This window comes from Salvelinus namaycush, chromosome 10, assembly GCF_016432855.1.
Source record: "Salvelinus namaycush isolate Seneca chromosome 10, SaNama_1.0, whole genome shotgun sequence".
Lineage (NCBI taxonomy): Eukaryota > Metazoa > Chordata > Actinopteri > Salmoniformes > Salmonidae > Salvelinus > Salvelinus namaycush.
The window spans coordinates 14,037,108-14,055,124 of record NC_052316.1 but is presented as its reverse complement, the minus strand read 5'-3'; the positions used below and the strand labels follow the sequence as shown (position 1 = coordinate 14,055,124).

At 42.3% G+C, this 18,017-nt stretch overlaps 1 protein-coding gene across 1 annotated transcript; it reads right to left on the bottom strand.

Moving 5' to 3' along the window:
* Positions 1–3,046: 3,046 nt before the first annotated feature.
* On the bottom strand, positions 3,047–17,715 carry LOC120054725 (scaffold attachment factor B2-like). The gene is made up of 18 exons (XM_039002277.1): positions 17,430–17,715; positions 16,726–16,816; positions 16,511–16,575; positions 16,188–16,415; positions 15,896–15,941; positions 14,705–15,110; positions 14,306–14,352; positions 14,054–14,163; positions 13,749–13,898; positions 9,216–9,301; positions 8,981–9,113; positions 8,730–8,872; positions 8,249–8,569; positions 7,894–8,031; positions 5,747–5,789; positions 4,070–4,152; positions 3,875–3,967; positions 3,047–3,728 (listed from the first exon to the last, which is right to left on the bottom strand). Exons 1-18 carry the CDS (start codon positions 17,592–17,594, stop codon positions 3,620–3,622), a joined length of 2,457 nt encoding a protein of 818 aa, XP_038858205.1. The 5' UTR covers positions 17,595–17,715; the 3' UTR covers positions 3,047–3,619.
* Positions 17,716–18,017: the final 302 nt, after the last annotated feature.

The window sequence follows — 18,017 nt, the reverse complement described above, 5'->3', positions numbered from 1 at the left end:
GTAGTTAGATTTGGGTATGTCATTTTAGGCGAACATTTTAAAAAGGGCCCGATCCTTTAACCAACAGTGCAGTTCAAAAACAGTTCAGAAAATATTTACCAAATAAACGAAAGTAAAAAAATTATAAAAAGTAACACAATAAAATAACAATAACGTTAACGTGGCTATATACAAGGTGTACCGGTACCGAGTCAGTGTGCGGGGGTACTGGTAGTTGAGGTAATTTGTACATGTAGGTAGGGGTGAAGTGACTATGCATAGATAATAAACAGCGAGTAGCAGCAGTGTACAAAACAAATGGAGGAGCGAGGTGTCAATGTAAATAGTCCGGTGGCCATTTGATTAATTGTTCAGCAGTCTTATGGCTAGGGGGTAGAAGCTGTTAAGGAGCCTTTTGGTCCTGGACTTGGCACCGCTTTCCGTGCGGTAGCAGAAAGAACAGTCTATGACTTGGGTGACTGGAGTCTCTGACAATTTTATGGTCTTTCCTCTGACACTGCATATTATATAGGTCCTGGGTGGCAGGAAGCTTGGCCCCAGTGATGTACTGGGCCGTACGCACTACCCTCTGTAGTACCATACGGTCAGATGCCGAGCAGTTGCCATACCAGGCGCTGATGCAACCGGTCAGGATGCTCTCGATGGTGCAGCTGTAGAACTTTTTGAGGATCTGGGGACCTATGCCAAATCTTTTCATTCTCCTGAGAGAGAAAATGTTTTGTTGGGCCCTCTTCACAACTGTCTTGGTGTGTTTGGAGCATGATAGTTCGTTGGTGATGTGGACACCAAGGAACTTGAAACTCTCGACCCGCTCCACTAGAGCCCTGTCGATGTTAATGGGGGCCTGTTTGGCCTGCATTTTCCTGTAGCTCCTTTGTCTTGCTCACATTGAGGGAGAGGTTGTTGTCCTGGCACCACACTGCCCGTTCTCTGACCTCCTCCCTATAGGCTGTCTCATCATTTTCGGTGATCAGGCCTACCACTGTTGTGTCGTCAGCAAACTTAATGGCGTTGGAGTCGTGTTTTGGCTGATCGTTAACTGGGCTGGCAGGATGGATGTGTGTGAAGCGCAGGGACACCTTTGAAGAAATGTTGCAGTCTTTCTCTTAGTTCTGCAAGGACTACCATGTCAGAGGTTTGGGCCACTTGGTGTAATATGACACGCAGAAAGAGCACTGAAAATGGCTACAATAATATAGGCTACCAAATATGAATTAGTGATTTTACTTACAAAACATGTTTAGGTTTATTTGACCCATAGCTATCCGGATAACTTGTTCTCCACTCTGGAGAGCCATTATTAACTTGTAACACAGATGGAATGAGCAGTATCTTTGCTTGATAACAAGCAAAAGTACACTGAACAAAAATATAAAAGGAACATGTAAAGTGGTGGTCCCATTTTTCATGAGCTGAAAAAGAAAAATCCCAGAAATGTTTAAAATGCACAAAAAGCTTTTCTCTCAAATTGTGCGCACAAATGTGTTAACATCCCTGTAAGTGAGCATTTCTCCTTTGCCAAGATAAACCATCCACCTGACAGGTATGGCATATCAAGAAGCTGATTAAACAGCATGATCATGACACTGGTGCACCTTGTGCTGGGGACAAAGACCACTATAAAATGTGCAGTTGAGGTAGAGTGTAATTGGCATGCTGACTGCAGGAATATCCACCAGAGCCGTTGCCAGAGAATTTAATGTTAAATTCTCTACCATAAACTGCCTCCCAATGTCGATTTAGAGAATTTGTCAGTACGTCCAACCGGCAAACAAACCGCAGACAACGTATAACCACGTCAGCCCAATTGGTGGGCCTAGCTGCCAAGTGGGTAGGCCTATGTTCGCCAAGGCCCACCATGGCTGAGCCCCTGCCCAGTCATGTGAAATCCATAGATTAGGGCCTAATGAATTTATTTCAATTGACTGATTTCCTTAAATGAACTAACTGAGTAAAGTCGGATTTGTCTGTCAACGCCCGTGACGTGTGTGGCGCGAATTGGGCACGAAGATAGTACTGGACCCATTGATGGGTTGGTGGTTTAGCAACAAAACCATCGCGGGCAAAACAGACAGAGTTGGCTTAGATTTGTTGACATGTAAACTATATTGTCTCCAACATTTATTGAAAACAAATACATTTTCACAATGAGCACTCGTCTCTCAAATACGTCATTACAGTTGTTGGTTATCTAGCTAATTTTAACCGCCAACATTCCAGAATGTGGTGAAAATGGCACCCATATTGGTCAGGGAAAAATCCTAAAATCCTGATTTTACTTATGCAGGAAAATAAAAGTTAGGCGTGTGATAGTGTAATAATTGTCTACCCAAAATACTGTCAATATAAATACAATTTCTATATGAATAGCCTCTAAAATAGGTAAACGGCCAGTAAATGTCTAAATGTTTATCTTGGAAAACTGAACGCTATGATACAATATCAGTACTTGTTGCATTTACAACTTGTCTGTCCAAATCCCTGACCAAGATGGCTGACCTTAAGGTTCATGTCTATTGTAGTATACTAATTCTATGACTGGACCAAAGATTCATCTAATCTCTGAGCTGGGCAAGTTAGACACCAAAAATTATGGTAGGCTGCTAGAGGGGAAAACTGCTGGTAGGTTAGGAGAAAATCAAGTGGATTAAACACAATGTAAATATTAAACAACTGTTTACATCAGTGTGGCCCAGGCCCTATGTAGTAGATAGACAGCAATCATGCCAAACTAATCAAGTTATTTTAACACATTCTTAAGCTCATTATGAATAAAGATGGTCCAAAAAAAAGTGAAGTGTAACACTCCAAAACATGTAGCCTACAAGTATGTAGGTGAAAATACCCACATAACATTTCACTAGGGCAAGATGATTAATGTACTTATAATTTTTCTGGTTGCATGAAGAGCCCCGAGCTCTTAGGACTAATTCTATTTGATTTGTGGAGAGTTATATCTACCACAAACCAAACCTGTGTTAATAGTTGATTGCAAAACATAGCTCTTAAAAACGATAATGAGAAAGTAAATAAAAAATGTTTGCCCTTGGCCTGCAAAAAGAAAACTTTATTAGGCAGCATTTTCATCTCACAGAAAAATAGCCATCTGGTGCCATCCAGTGGTGGTATTGTACAACTGCAGTTGAATCAAACGCGGTTAATCGTTTCCTATTATCCATACAAATTCTTAAAAGATTTTTGTACATTACCACTAAGACAATGCCACATTTGACAGTAATTGAAATTAAGCCTGAAATGCAATCATAACCATTGTGTTCGTACTTTTCCGCAACCAAGTTTAAGCAGACGCATTCCTGAGCATTTCTTACCAAGATTCAACCACATAGAAAACACTCAAATTGAACGGAATTTATCAATTTTCTATTTGAAAAAAAAAAAGGTAATTGAGTGAAAAAACTATGAATGATCTGATCAGACATTTAAAACTCAGATGTTCAGTTAAATTCAATTGCAATCTTAAATTTTAAAAGGAGGAAGAAAAGTCAAAGGGTCTATAAAAGCAACATTGAATTCACAAAGCTTTTGTGAGCAATATACATGCTGCAGACAGTTTCACAATACATCTAAACATGTGACTGAGAACAAGGGTGTTCAGACCTCAGTAGCGGCGACCGAAGGCCCCGCCACCCTGCATCATCTGATTCTGACGATTCAGAGCTCCAGAGAGAGACTGGGAGGTCCCTGTTGTCATGTAGCCTCCTCCACGACTGGGGGTCAGAAAACAAGACACCATAAGGACCAGAATTGCTAAAGGATTTCGCACTTACTGGTCCCACATTTCCAAATCCTACATTGGCGGATGTCTCAAAAACATAGTCAATATTGCCATACACATACATATATTTGAGCTTACCTTGCCATTCCTCCCCGTGCCCCCATGTGACTTTGGCCTGGGATGCCCCCGTCTCGACCGGTTTGCCAGGTTCTGTCCCAGTCACGGCCCTCCCTGAAAGAAATCAGACAGTGATGAGCAGCTCAAAGCACACCGTGGCATCCATCTGGTGAGTGGTAAATTAAAATTGACAAAACCATCTAAAATCAAACTAACCTTGGATTAATAGTACGCTTGTCATAACTTCCTGCTGCGGTCCAGGTGTCCCTCCCGTGCCTCTCGGTACGGTCCGAGAAGTGCTGGTGAGGGAAGCACAATTAAAAACAATCGCAACACATTTATTTTAAACGGCACCAAATGCTGTAAAACAGTAGTACGACATGATCAACAACTCATATTTGGTGCCTAATAGCATACAGTGCCTTTGGGAAAGTATTCAGACCTCGACTTCATCCACATTTTGTTACATTACAGCCTTATTCTAAAATGTATTAAATTGAGGGGAGACAATCGTCACACAATACCCCATAATGACAAAGCAAAAACCAGTTTAGACATTTTTGCTAATTGATTATAAAAAAATAAAACAGAAATATCACATTTACCTAAGTATTCAGACCCTTTATTCAGTACTTTGTTGAAGCACCTTTGGCAGCAATTACAGCCTCGAGTCTTCTTGGGTATGACACCACAATCTTGGCACAACTGTATTTGCGGAGTTTCTCCCATTCTGCTCTGCAGATCCTATCAAGTGTTGTCAGGTTGTATGGGGAACGTTGCTACACAGCTACTTTCATGTCTCTCAAGAGATGGTTGATAGAGTTCAAGTACAGGCTCTGGCTGGGCCACTCAAGGATATTCAGAGACTGGTCCCAAAGCCACTCCGGTGTTGTCTTGGCTGTGTGCTTAGGGTCATTGTCGTTGGAAAGTGAAACGTCCTGAGCGCTCTGGAATAGGTTTTCAACTAAGATCTGTACTTTGCTCCGTTCATCTTTCCCTCGATCCTGACTAGTTTCCCAGTCCCTGCCGTTGAAAAACATCCCCACAGTATGATGCTGCCACCACCATGCTTAACCGTAGGGATGGTGCCAGGTTTCCTCCAGAAGTGATGCTTGGCATACAGGCAAAAGAGTTCAATCTTGGTTTCATCAGACCAGAGAATCTTGTTCCTCATGGTCAGAGTCTTTAGGTGCCTTTTGGCAAACTCCAAGCGGAGTTTACTGAGGAGTGGCTTCTGTCTGGCCACTCTAGCGTAAAGGCCTGATGGTGGAGTGCTGCAGAGATGGTTGTCCTGCCAGAAGATTCTCCCATCTCCATAGAGGAACTCTAGAGCACTGTCAGTGACCATCGGGTTCTTGGTCACCTCCCTGATCAAGGACCTTCTCCCCCGATTGCTAGGTTTGGCCGGGCGGCCAGCTCTAGGAAGAGTCTTGGCGGTTCCAAACATTTTTAAATGGAAGATGGAGGCCACTGTGTTCTTGGGGACCTTGAGTACTGCAGAAATTATTTGGTACCCTTCCCCAGATCTGTGCTTCGACACAATCCTGTCCCGGAGCGCTACGGACAATTCCTTCGACCTCACGACTTGGTTTTTGCTCTGACATGCACTGTCAAATGTGGGACCTTGTATAGACAGGTGTGTGCCATTCCAAATCACATTCAATCAATTTAATTTACCACAGGTGGACTCCAATCAAATTGTAGAAACATCAAGGATGATCAATGGAAACAGGATGCACACCTGAGCTTAATTTCAAGTCTCATAGCAGAGAGCGAGCGCGATACACATACACATTTTTTAAATATTAAATTTGCAAAACAAATCTAAAAACCTGTTTTCGCTTTGTCATTATGGGGCATTGTGTGTAGATTGCATGAGGCCATGTCTCTTACCGTGCTATCCCTGTCTGCAACTACAGCCCGTGAAGTGTCCCTCCTACAGGAAAGATTACATTAAACATTACTAAACACAAACATTGATTATTGACCGAAGTGTGTGGCATACAACTACAAATTCACCACCATTCAGTTGGCCATTAAAACGGCTTTTTACTTAATTCTTGCCACTAGGGGGGTGCCATTTCGACATAGCACAAATTCGTAGCCAAATTAAACTGCCTCGTACTCAATTCTTGCTCGTACAATATGCATATTATTATTACTATTGGATAGAAAACACTCTAGTTTCTAAAACCGTTTGAATTATGTTTGTAAGTGAAACAGAACTCGACTTAGAGCAATTCTCCTATGAGGATTTGAAAATGGTGAAATCTGCTTGCTGTTCCCAGACCTGTAGATAACCCTGACTGTCTTCTATTGGTTGAGATGCACTGCATACGCCTTCCCCTGGTTGTTAGCGAATAGGGAGAGTTGAAATGGAGTCTCTACGTAGTTCAGAAAGTTGATAAATTGATTGGAACCGAGGTGTCCACCCTTTTGGACCTTCGCGCTGACGCAGAGAGGGTCTTGGAATGTCTTTTTAGAAGCTCTGGTTTTAGAAACTAGATATATCCGGCTCTGTTTTTATTCGATATAGGCTTTAAAGACATCATAATCTTGTTATTTTAAACCGATTTATATCAGTTTATGTCAGTATATTGCGATTTTCGGGCATTTCATTTTCTGGCGTTGTAGGAAGTTGGGTATCTCTCTCTCGAATGCCATTGTGTACTGCTAATTGCAACGTCGAAGGAAACATTCTCCAACCCAGCAACGATTCTTTTGGCCAACGGACACCTTTCCCAAGATTCTGATGGGAGTTCAGCTAATAGTAAGTACTATTTATGCTGATAATTCGTTGTTCTGTTGAAAAAGTAAAATGTATAAGACGCCATTATTTTCCGTGTAGCGTTGCGCTATCGCACCCTGTATTGCACCCAGTATTGCGCAGTAAGGTTAATTTTAAAAATGTAATTCAGCGATTGCATTAAGAACTAATTTGTCTTTCAATTGCTGTCCACCCTGTATTTTTTAGTCAAGTTTATGATTATTTATTGATTAGACTAGGTGACTCTCCAAGATGGCGACCGACATTTTTCTGGGCAGCTTGGCAACTTTTCTCATTGTATAAGCACGATATGTGCCGCTAAATATGCACATTTTCGAACAAACTCTATATGCATTGTGTAATATGATGTTACAGGACTGTCATCTGAAGAATTCTGAGAAGGTTAGTGAAAATTAATATTTTTGGTGGTGAATACGTTATCGCTATGTTTGGCTGGAATCAATGCTGTTGTTTGGTTTGCTACTGTGCTAAGCTAATATAACGCTATATTGTGTTTTCGCTGTAAAACACTTAGAAAATCTGAAATATTGTCTGGATTCACAAGATCTGTGTCTTTCAATTGCTGTACACTGTGTATTTTTAAGAAATGTTTTATGATGAGTAATTAGGTAATACACGTTGCTCTCTGTAGTTATTCTAGTCGAGTTGTGATGGTGGCTGCAATGGTAAACTATGATTTATACCTGAAATATGCACATTTTTCTAACAAAACCTATGCTATACAATAAATATGTTATCAGACTGTCGTCTGATGAGGTTGTTTCTTGGTTAGTGGCTATTTATATCTTTATTTGGTCGAATTTGTGATAGCTACTGATGGAGTCAAAAACTGGTGGAATAAAAAAAAAAGTGTCTTTTGCTAACGTGGTTAGCTAATAGATTTACATATTGTGTCTTCCCTGTAAAACATTTTAAAAATCAGAAATGATGGCTTGATTACCAAGATGTGTATCTTTCATCTGGTGTCTTGGACTTGTGATTTAATGATATTTAGATGCTACTATTTACTTGTGACGCTATGCTAGCTATGCTAGTCAGCTTTTTTACTGGTGGGGGTGGTGGGGGGTGCTCCCGGACCCGGGTTTCTGAGGAAGTAGAGGTTAAGTATAAATATAAGCATCAATTCAAGTGATGCAGAAACAGGAATAAAATATTTGAAGCCCTCCCATCATAAGACCTACATAACAGATGTCATAAACAGTCATGACAGCTGGTGTCAGCTCACTGCAAATAACTGTAGTCTACTCTGTACCTGTCAATGACGGCATCGTCCTGGTAGCGACCGCGGTCCCTGTGGTCAATGTCTTGGTAGCGCTCCTGGCGACCGAAGTCTGAGCGCCCTCCATAGCGGTCATCCATAGCCAGCCTCTTCTCCTGCCAGTCGTCTTTCCTACAAGCAGCAGGTCTTTGTCAGTCGCAATAAAATATTCTCAAACCATGCATGTCTTTAGATGACAGTCTTGCACACTGAAGATCTATAGTAAGGCTGAGGTTGTTATGTGGCCATATCCAGCCATCTATTCTATGATAAGAGACCTGGTAACTCACAGGGGTACTGATGCTGTGGAGAGGGGTGAAAGGGTGGCAGACGTGGATGAAGTGTGTACCTGTTGTCCAAGTCGGCATAGGGCCTCTTGAGGGGGCGGCGGTCCTGCTCGAAGCGCAGCTGCTCCTGCTGCCTGCGGAGCTCATCCCTCTCCCGCTGGATCCTCTCCTGCTCACGCCGGCGCTCGTACTCCACACGCTGACGCTCACGCTCCAGGAACTCGCGCTCCATGCGGTCAAAGTTCAGCCGCTCCTTCTCCACCTCCAGCCAGTTTCTTTTCCGCAGGAGGCGCTCGCGCTCCTCCTTCTCCCGGAACAGGCGGATACGCTCACGCTCTGTGCGGTTGTCCACGCTGCTACGGTCTGGGCCACTGCCGCGCTCCCTGGACCAAACAGAAAGCATAGGAGATATTTAGTGGAATCACTTTGAATGACCAGTCTCATTTCAAAGCTTTCTAACTGCTGTAACAAGCTAACAGTGTACAAGCTGGCTTCATTCTTAGCTTTGAGGTGAAATGTCGTGCAGCTATTGCAACTCCTCACCCAGAGTGCCTGCGTCTGTCCACCTCCCTAACCTCCCTCTCCCGCTGCCTCCGTCTCTCCCGCTCACGCTGCTCCTTGATCTGGTCAAACGACAGGATGTCCTTCTCTTTGCTTGGGGACTTGCGGTCGCGACTCTTGGTGCTCTGTTTTGAACAAGACAAAAGCTCATGTAGCGTAACCATTTTTACCACAAAAGTTTGAGGTGAAAGTTCAATAGATGGAGCATAGATGTCAGCGTTTGGGTAGCTTACCCGGTCTTTGCTTTTGGCTTTCACGCTGATGACAGGCTCTCCCTTGGACTTGTCCATCACCACTGTCCTCTCATTACGTTTGCCATCTTTTCCGACTTCACCTTCAGCCATTTCATCTTTGTTGGCATCGGACCTGGATAGAGAAAATGGTTAAAAACATGAATCTAGTATCTGATGACATACAATAAGTACATAGCTTAATGTGTAATGACATTGACATGTTCTCAGAGCTTACTTGGAGTCTGAGGAGTGTCTCCTGTCGGTGTCAGACTTAGCATCGCTCTTGTCAGCAGGCTTCTTCCCAGCAGGCTCGTTCTTAGCCTGGAACAGAGGTTGGATTATAAAAATGTCAGACTTGCCAACCATGAAGATTTTTTACGAGTACCACTTCAGGGTGGCAGCAGAATCTCCAGCTCCAAAATTGGTACGCGTGCAAATCCCACACTTCCCAACATCAAATGCACTTTTTTTTGCCTAATAATGATGTTGGCAGAGACTGCCTAAGCAGGAATGGTATGCTAGACTTACTTGGTAATTGGATGCTTTTCAGTAGCTAACTAGAAAATGTTTTAATGTACACATTTTTACAATTAAATACATTTAAATGTATACTTTAAGCCCTATTCAGATGGGATTAGTTTTACTAGGGGAGGTCGGGTAATGTAATTATGTGCACAAGCACAAAAAGTAAAATTTCAGTCACGTCCTAAATTATTTATTTTTTTCCCATGGCAGGAGAGTAACATTTCCAACTATAATAACCTCCTCTGATAATAAAAGCCCTTTGCGAATCGGCATCCCTGTGTTTTGAGAGAAATGTTCGAGTTTGATAGGCGTTGCTCACGGTTTGAGCAAGAAATCATTAACTGATTTGATCAAATGTGAGCTGTGATGGAAAATGTTATGTTGGTGCTAGTCTATAAACCAATTTATGTGTTCATGCTAGTGACTGATTGATAGTGAGGATTCGTTCAGTGTCTGCAATTTGGCAGTAAACCCAGAAGCTCGTGAAGTATTGGTCGGTCACATGAATGAAGCAAACATTAAATGAATTAATTATGAATAAGCTAAAATCATGCAAATATGGCTTGCCTATCATATATAAAAGAGAACTAAATGGGACTGTCCCGTTAGAGCTCCTGACAGACATTCACTATGGTGCATCAAGTTTGATAGAACCTCTCCAGTGCACTGACAATAAACAATGATTCATTTAAGATTGACTTTGAGTGTCCCTGTGTAGGAATTTCCACAACAGCGTTGTTTAGGCTGGGGGGCATTTAGGACGTCTAATGACGTCTAATGATCATACTTTCACAATTCAAATATTATAACGACACTATAGCAAAGATGGTTTAACTTCTTTGGGATAGGGGGCGGTATTTGACGTCCGGATGAAAAGCGTGTCCAAAGTAAACTGCCTGCTACTCAGGCCCAGAAGCGAAGATATGCATATTATTAATAGATTTTGATAGAAACTTCTGAGTGTTTTCTAAAACTGTTTGAATCATGTCTGCGAGTATAACATAACTTATTTGGCAGGCGAAACCCATAGGATAAACCAATCAGAATTTTTTGGGGGGGAGTCACTCTTTTCAATGGTTTTTCATTGGGAATCCAGATTTCTAAGCGACTTTCTTGCATTTCCTATCGCTTCCACTAATGTCAACAGTCTTTAGAAATTTGAGGTTTTTCCTTTGAGAAATGAAGTAGCACTGTTCAGAATGAGGGTAGAGGGAAGTGTAATCTTTGTTAGAAGCGCGTGACCTGAAAAGCACTCTCCACTTTGTTTTCCTCCGATTTTGAACACAGTATGTCCCGTTAAAAAATACATAGTTGTATTAGGAAAGTACTTTGAAATGTTTGGACAAAGCTTATGAGAAATTTTGTAGTCATGTTGCGCGAGTTGGAACCGGTGTTTTTCTGCATCAAACGCGCCAAATAAATGGACATTTTGGTTATATATAGACAAAATTAATCGAACAAAAGGACCATTTTTGATGTTTATGGGACATATTGAGTGCCAACAGAAGAAGCTCGTCAAAAGTAAGGCATGAATTATATCTTTATTTCTGCGTTTTGTGTCGCGCCTGGAGGGTTGAAATATGATTGTCTGCGTTTGTTTGCTGGGGCGCTATCCTCAGATAATAGCATCGTTTGCTTTCGCCGTAAAGCCTTTTTGAAATCTGACACATTGGCTGGATTCACAAGTGTAGCTTTAATTTGGTGTATTGCATGTGTGATTTCATGAAAGTTTAATTTTTATAGTAATTTATTTGAATTTGGCGCTCTGCATTTTCACTGGATTTTGGCCAGGTGGGATGCTAATGTCCCACCTATCCCAGAGAGGTTAAAGAAACTTGGGTTATCAGTGTAGCCTGTTGTCGCCTGGACAAGCCTAGAAAAAAAGAACTTCCAGGCTTCCGTCATAACTGTCAATTTATTGAGAAAAATAATTATAGGGAGCATTTTGGGAAAAAAGAATCCTGTCTGAATCGTCCTCTGGCGTAACGGACATTCTGGGGTTATAAATACATAACCAACGTTCTCTAATAATGCTAGTCCCGTCTGAATAGGGTTTTAAATGATAAACATTGTAGCCAACACAGAAGTCTTGTGTTTGATACTAAATGAAATTGAGGTGGTCAATGAAATTGAGGTATTATTTATTCAAATCATTGTATGTGTATAGTCTAGTGAAAATGTAAACTTGCATCATCTTAAATTTAATTTGTGGAGAAAATTCAGAATAATTCAATTACTGGATGCAATGTAGTAGTCTAGATTGATGTAGGCTATTTGGAATATGAAACTAGGCCTATATGAGCTGGTTTCAGGGGAATGGCCCTAGCGCCCCTCTGATCCAACAGGTCCCAGAAGTGCTCAACGGGATTGAAATCCAGGCTCTTCGCTGGCCATGGCAGAACACTGACATTCCTGTTTTGTAGGAAATCACACATAGAATGAGCAGTATGGCTAGTGGCATTGTCATGCTGGAGAGTTATGTCAGGATGAGCCTAAAGGAAGGGTACCACATGAGGGAGGATGTCTTCGCTGTAACGCACAGCGTTGAGATTGCCTGCAAGTGCAGTCTGATGGTGTGACAACGCCCCAGACCATGACGGACCCTCCGCCTCCAAATCACTCGGTGTAACGCTTATTCCTTCAACGATAAACGAGAATCCGACCGTCACCCCGGGTGAGACAAAACTGTGACTCGTCATTGAAGAGCACTTTTTGCCAGTCCTGTCTGGTCCAGCGACGGTGGATTTGTGCCCATAGGCGACGTTGTTGCCAGTGATGTCTGGTGAGGACCTGCCTTACAGGCCTATAAGCCCTCAGTCCAGCCTCTCTCAGTCTACTGCGTACAGTCTGAGCACTGATGGAGGGATTGTGCATTCCTGGTGTAACTCGGGCAGTTGTTGCCATCCTGTACCTGTCCAGCAGGTGTGATGTTCGGATGTACCGATCCTGTGCAGGTGTTACACATGGTCTGCCACTGCGAGGATAATCAGCTGTCCGTCCTGTCTCCCTGTAGCGCCGTCTTAGGCATCTCACAGTACGGACATTGCAATTTATTGCCCTGGCCATATCTGCAGTCCTCATGCCTCCTTGCAGCATGCCTAAGGCACGTTCATGCAGATGAGCAGGGACCTTGGGCATCTTCATTTTGGTGTTTATCAGAGTCAGTAGAAAGGCCTCTTTAGTGTCCTAAGTTTCCAGAACTGACCTTAATTGCCTACCGTCTGTAAGCGGTTAGTGTCTTAACGACCGTTCTACAGGTGCATGTTCATTAATTGTTTATGGTTCATTGAACAAGCATGGGAAACAGTGTTTAAACCCTTTACAATGAAGAGCTGTGAAGGATTTTTACAAATTATCTTTGAAAGACAGGGTCCTGAAAAAGGGACATTTCTTTTTTTGCTGAGTTTAGTATTAAGACTACAGGGCATGCCAGAGCGGAGAGCTAGAGATCATTTTATCCTTGCCCAAATCGTCTGATTTGCTCAGCTCCAACTTTAGACAGTTAAAACTTGTTAGGAATAGGGTCTAGTTTCCTGAATTTCCACCTGACTGACGTGCCCAAAGTAAACTGCCTGTTACTCAGGCCCAGAAGCCAGGATATGCATATAATTGGTAGCATTGGATAGAAAACACTTTGAAGTTTCTAAAACTGTTAAAATAATGTCTGAGACTATAACAGAACTGATATGGCAGGCGAAAATCCGAAGAAATACCAACCAGAATGGTTTTTTTTAGGTCCCAGGCTTTTACAATGGAAAGCTATGGGTCCTATGTAATTCTGGCTCCCAGATTGCAATTCCTATGGCTTCCACTAGATGTCAGTCTTTATTCAATGCTTTCGCTGTAAAGCCTATTGTAAATCGGACAACGCAGTTAGATTAACAAGAATTTAAAGCTTTAAAATTATATAAAATACAAGTATGTTCATGCATGTTTAATATTATGATTATTTATTTGAATTGCACCCTCCGATGTCACCGGATGTTGTTCCCAGGTGTCCCGCTAGCGGGACGCCTATCCCTATTAAGTGAAAAACCACAATATGCCAAATAAAAGCCTATTTAAGGGGAGTTTTTCGATCCAGCTTATTTTGACCTCAAATGGCGTACATGGCACGCAAAATGCATGCAGGTTGGCATGGTCAATCCTCACTTCTCTGAATGAAGGCATCCCAACATTTGACAAAACTACAAGTTTAGAGCAGAGGCCACTAATATAGAAAATGGTAGATAATGACCCTCACCCTCTCCACAGAGATCATTCTACCATGGAGCTCGGTCCTGTTCAGGTGGCTGATACACTTGGTGGCCTCCTCTGTGGAACACATGGTGACAAAACCATAGCAGCGAGCCCCAGGGCTCCGGGCGTTAGTCACCACTTTAGCGCCAACAACCTGATGTTGAGACGGAGAAGGATAGAACATTTAATTCATGGGCAGGGAAGGTCCAAAAGTACAGTACCATTTCACACCTACATCTTGTTCAATTACATTCTTGCATGAACATATATACCAAAAAAGTACTTATTTTCCCCCCTCAGGATACTGACCTTTCCGTGCTTGCTGAACAGAGTCTTTAGATCAGTTGCTCTGGTGTTGGAGGAGAGGCCGCTAACCCACAGGTTTCTGCCACTACTAGCTGGAGCACTACCTGCAGGGCCTTTCAGAACAGACAAACATGAGCCAAATGTACAGACATTCATCAGAGCTGATTCAGCACCTCATTCAGGTGTGAGCAAGTCTTTTGCAATTTCCTACAATGGGCACATCACAATTACAGAATGAACAATGTTTACACTTACCCTTTTCATCTTTTGAGTCAGGCTTGCTACCTTTATCCTCATCAGAACTAAAGACAAAGAGAACACACAATTAATATCTGGAAGTGAGAAGACCTGGGGGAGGGGGCTCATCCAGATTAATCATACTTACCCTGTGCACATAGTAATTACCCCAGCATATACAACACTACAGTGATTTGGGTGGGTGTCAATGTTACAAGGCAGCCTTACATGGCCAAAGAAACTCCCAATACATTACTTTATGAAGGTAAAGAGGTGAGGTAGGGGTGGGAAATGACAAAATGATAACTTGACACAAATGCAGACCATTTTACATCCAGAAGAGCACCAAAACTTGCTACAAAAAGGACCCAATGCAACAGAGATAGCCATTGTTCTAGTAGACAGAAAACAACAAACCTCTTTTTCTGATCATCACCCTCAACAGAAGAGGACTCTTTCACTGTCGTTGATTCTGCAGCATTCTCTTCAGTCTTCTCCTCACCCTCAGCCTTAGAGACCATTTCCGAATCAACAGCGCTTTCGGTTTCACCCGCGCCCTGCTCGCTTACGCTAACAGCCTGAGCGCTCTCGCTTTCAGCGTCATCTGCCTCGTCGGGGACATTTTGTGTGTCGCCAGTGTCTTTCATTTCACTCGCAGTTAGCTTAGCAACGTCCATGTCGCTAGTCGACAGTTCAGGCTCCAAATTGTCTTCCTCGGCAACATTGACCTTGTCCCCGATGGTGGCTTGATCTTCTGTCGGTGGCTCCTGGCGCTCTTCATTTAGCGGCTCAGATAAACAAGACCCGGCTACTTTATCAGTTTCTACGGATTTAACAGGAATAGAATGGCACAGAGTTTAATTACTTCTGAAACACAGCAATGGTTAACGTGGAACTGGCAAGGCTGGAAAAGGACGTGGCCCTCCGCTGTCATTGAACTACGTATACACAGATACACACGTAACAAGAGACTGGAAAAACCAAAGAGACTGACCAAGCAGCCTAACTCCTCATTCAAGTCGACCATTTCAGTTCACCTGATCCCTAGGCAGAAAAAGATTTGATCTGAAGAAAGCCAAAAGATCAGCAGAGGCTCCATGAAGGTCCATCTTCATGCAATTGCTGACTTCATGAGTGTCCATAATCTGGTAAGTGACAGCGAATTCAGAATTCTTTTGGTTTGTATAACAAGTCCATTAGTCTCATCTCCAGTGAGAATATTAGTCAAGTCCTAAAAAGGCTTTTGAATGGTTGGTTTCAAATGATGGGCCTCAGTCTTCTCTTCTTGGTCTTTGCGTGGCAAGCTAAAAACACTGCGTGCTAACTGCAACAACTAAACCTTTAATTACTGACTTTGTGCTTCAGATTGTTAACCAGTTCTGTTTTAATAATAGGAGGGTGCCCAAAACAGACAGATTCATATATCAGTGTTTAGCAATTCCAGTTAACAAGCATCAACACACAGTCAGCAATTTTCTTTGGATTTCCAGTCTCTTCCTGACCAACCACAGGCAAGAATGTTAATCTAAAACGACTTGCATACCGGATTTAACACTGCAAAAAGATAGTGTGCATTCATATCAACTTCCAACCCCTTTTCAACAGTACCTATTTCTTCCTTTGAGTCTTTGGGCTTCAGATCCTTCTCTTGAACCTAAAGGAATAAAAGGAAAATGTATCTTGTGTAACATGGCTCCTAGCACAAATGGGATTTTACAGTCTATTTTCCTTCCAACTAAACACAAATGATAATGAAATGTGTTTGCATTTTATTTAAACTTTAACTCTTTCTTCTCTTAAACGTCTGCTAATTCAGGCTGTGCCTCCATAGAAAAAAAAGTGGGAGAATTTTGTTTTCATTAGATATGACTGTGCCACAACAGCAGCGAGTTTGTCTCACCTCTTCAGGTTTGGCTTCACTCATCAGCTCAAGAGAGCCAGAGATTCCATTGTGTTCATCTTCGTTTGTGGCCTCTTCGTCAGCCAGGATCTCGGGGTTGACTTCATCCGACGGAGAGTTCAGGACTTCATCTGTGTCATACTCCTCCTCTGCCGGCATACTGTTGTCATTCTCAGCCTCATCAAGCACATTCATATCCAGGATGTCCATGTCCTGCATGTTGTCATCCTTGAATGGAATTATGGAAGGTGAATTTATTAATAGATTGTTATCCAGGGAGTGCATAGTGATTGCATTAGATAAAAACGATGGTAGATGCTCACCTGGCCATCACCCGAATCTTCCTCAATGGTGCAGTCCTCTGATTCATCATTCTCCTGTCTTTTCCCTGCAGACAAGATCGTAATTGGATCGCAATTAAAGATAACAAAATTGGGGAGAAAAGTGGTGTTAAAAACGAATATTTAAGTCCCTAATATCAATTTACTCCAAGACATTATTGCTTAATTACGACATTGCTCTCACTCCCTAAACATACCTTTGGAGGTTCGTTTAGCCAGTGCCGCCTTAGGAGTTGCATCGAGAACAACCACCATCTCATCTGGGTTTCCACCCTCTTCTTCAATCGCCTGTGGAGAAATTACATAAGGAAATACTATAGTTACCTGGCTAGCTAACTACGTTATATCTGGTTTCAGTTTAGCCAACTCGACTATTATCAAACACACGGATATGTGGTCAGCTACAACACAGTGCTAGTTGGTGAACATTATCACTTACATAAACATCTGACAAGCCAGCTTGCAGGCCTTGGAGTAGTGTTTCCCTAACCTTTCCTCCAGTGCCTACAAGCATTAAACCTATTCTATGTATTTTAGTACTAACACATCGGATTCAAATGGTCAACTAATCACTAAGGCTTTAATTTGTTGAATCGTGTATGCTAAACTAGTTAGTTCTGGAATACGGAGCGGGGGTGCCCGAGGAGAGGTTTGGGAAAGGGCACCATGTGGCTAACACGCCCGCTCACAAAGGCCTTGCCGTTCGGCTACGCAAGGCCATGGCTAGCTGACGTTAGCTTCATTTATTTGACATATATAAAACTTAGTTAGCTAGCAAATTCTAGTGGTTATATATATCATGCAACTAACTAATGACGTGACACTGGTTCCAGTTCATTTGTGAATTATCATGATGCATAAGCACATCTAACTAGCTACTAGTTAGCATGGCTAACGTTACCTTTTTCAGCCTCTCTGTCAGCGTACTCTTGATGCCAGTGGCGTCCAGATTTCGTCTTTTTAATTCTGCTTTCAAGTCGATGACTCTCAGCTCCGACAATTTACGAATTTCTCCCTCAGGAATCTCAACGCCCCCTGCTTCTCCCGTCGAATAGTTTTCAGCCATGATTACACTGAGAAAACGTTATTTTGTTTGCAAGCACAGGTTAACTAATCTCTTGCACGAAACAAGCGGCCTACTGTCACAAAATGGCGCACTATGTACATGGAACTCCACTGCGCATATGTCATCTGAAAACAGTTTGTGAAAAGGGGCAGTGTTCTTATAATTGTGAACGCCTAAACGTGCACTTGTTCTGCTTCTTTGAGTTTTATGTCGCGCTACACGCAGAAGTTGGTGGTGTATTGTTGCCACCAACTGAACGGGGGTGCAAAAAATATACAAGAGAAAAGTAAATTCCATACGGGGAAGCGAAAATATACATGACTCCACACAAACTACACATACATTTTTTAAATATTTTTTATATATTGAGTAGTTTGTGTGGATTCGTGTTAATTTTCCCTGAACACACTGAACAAAAATATG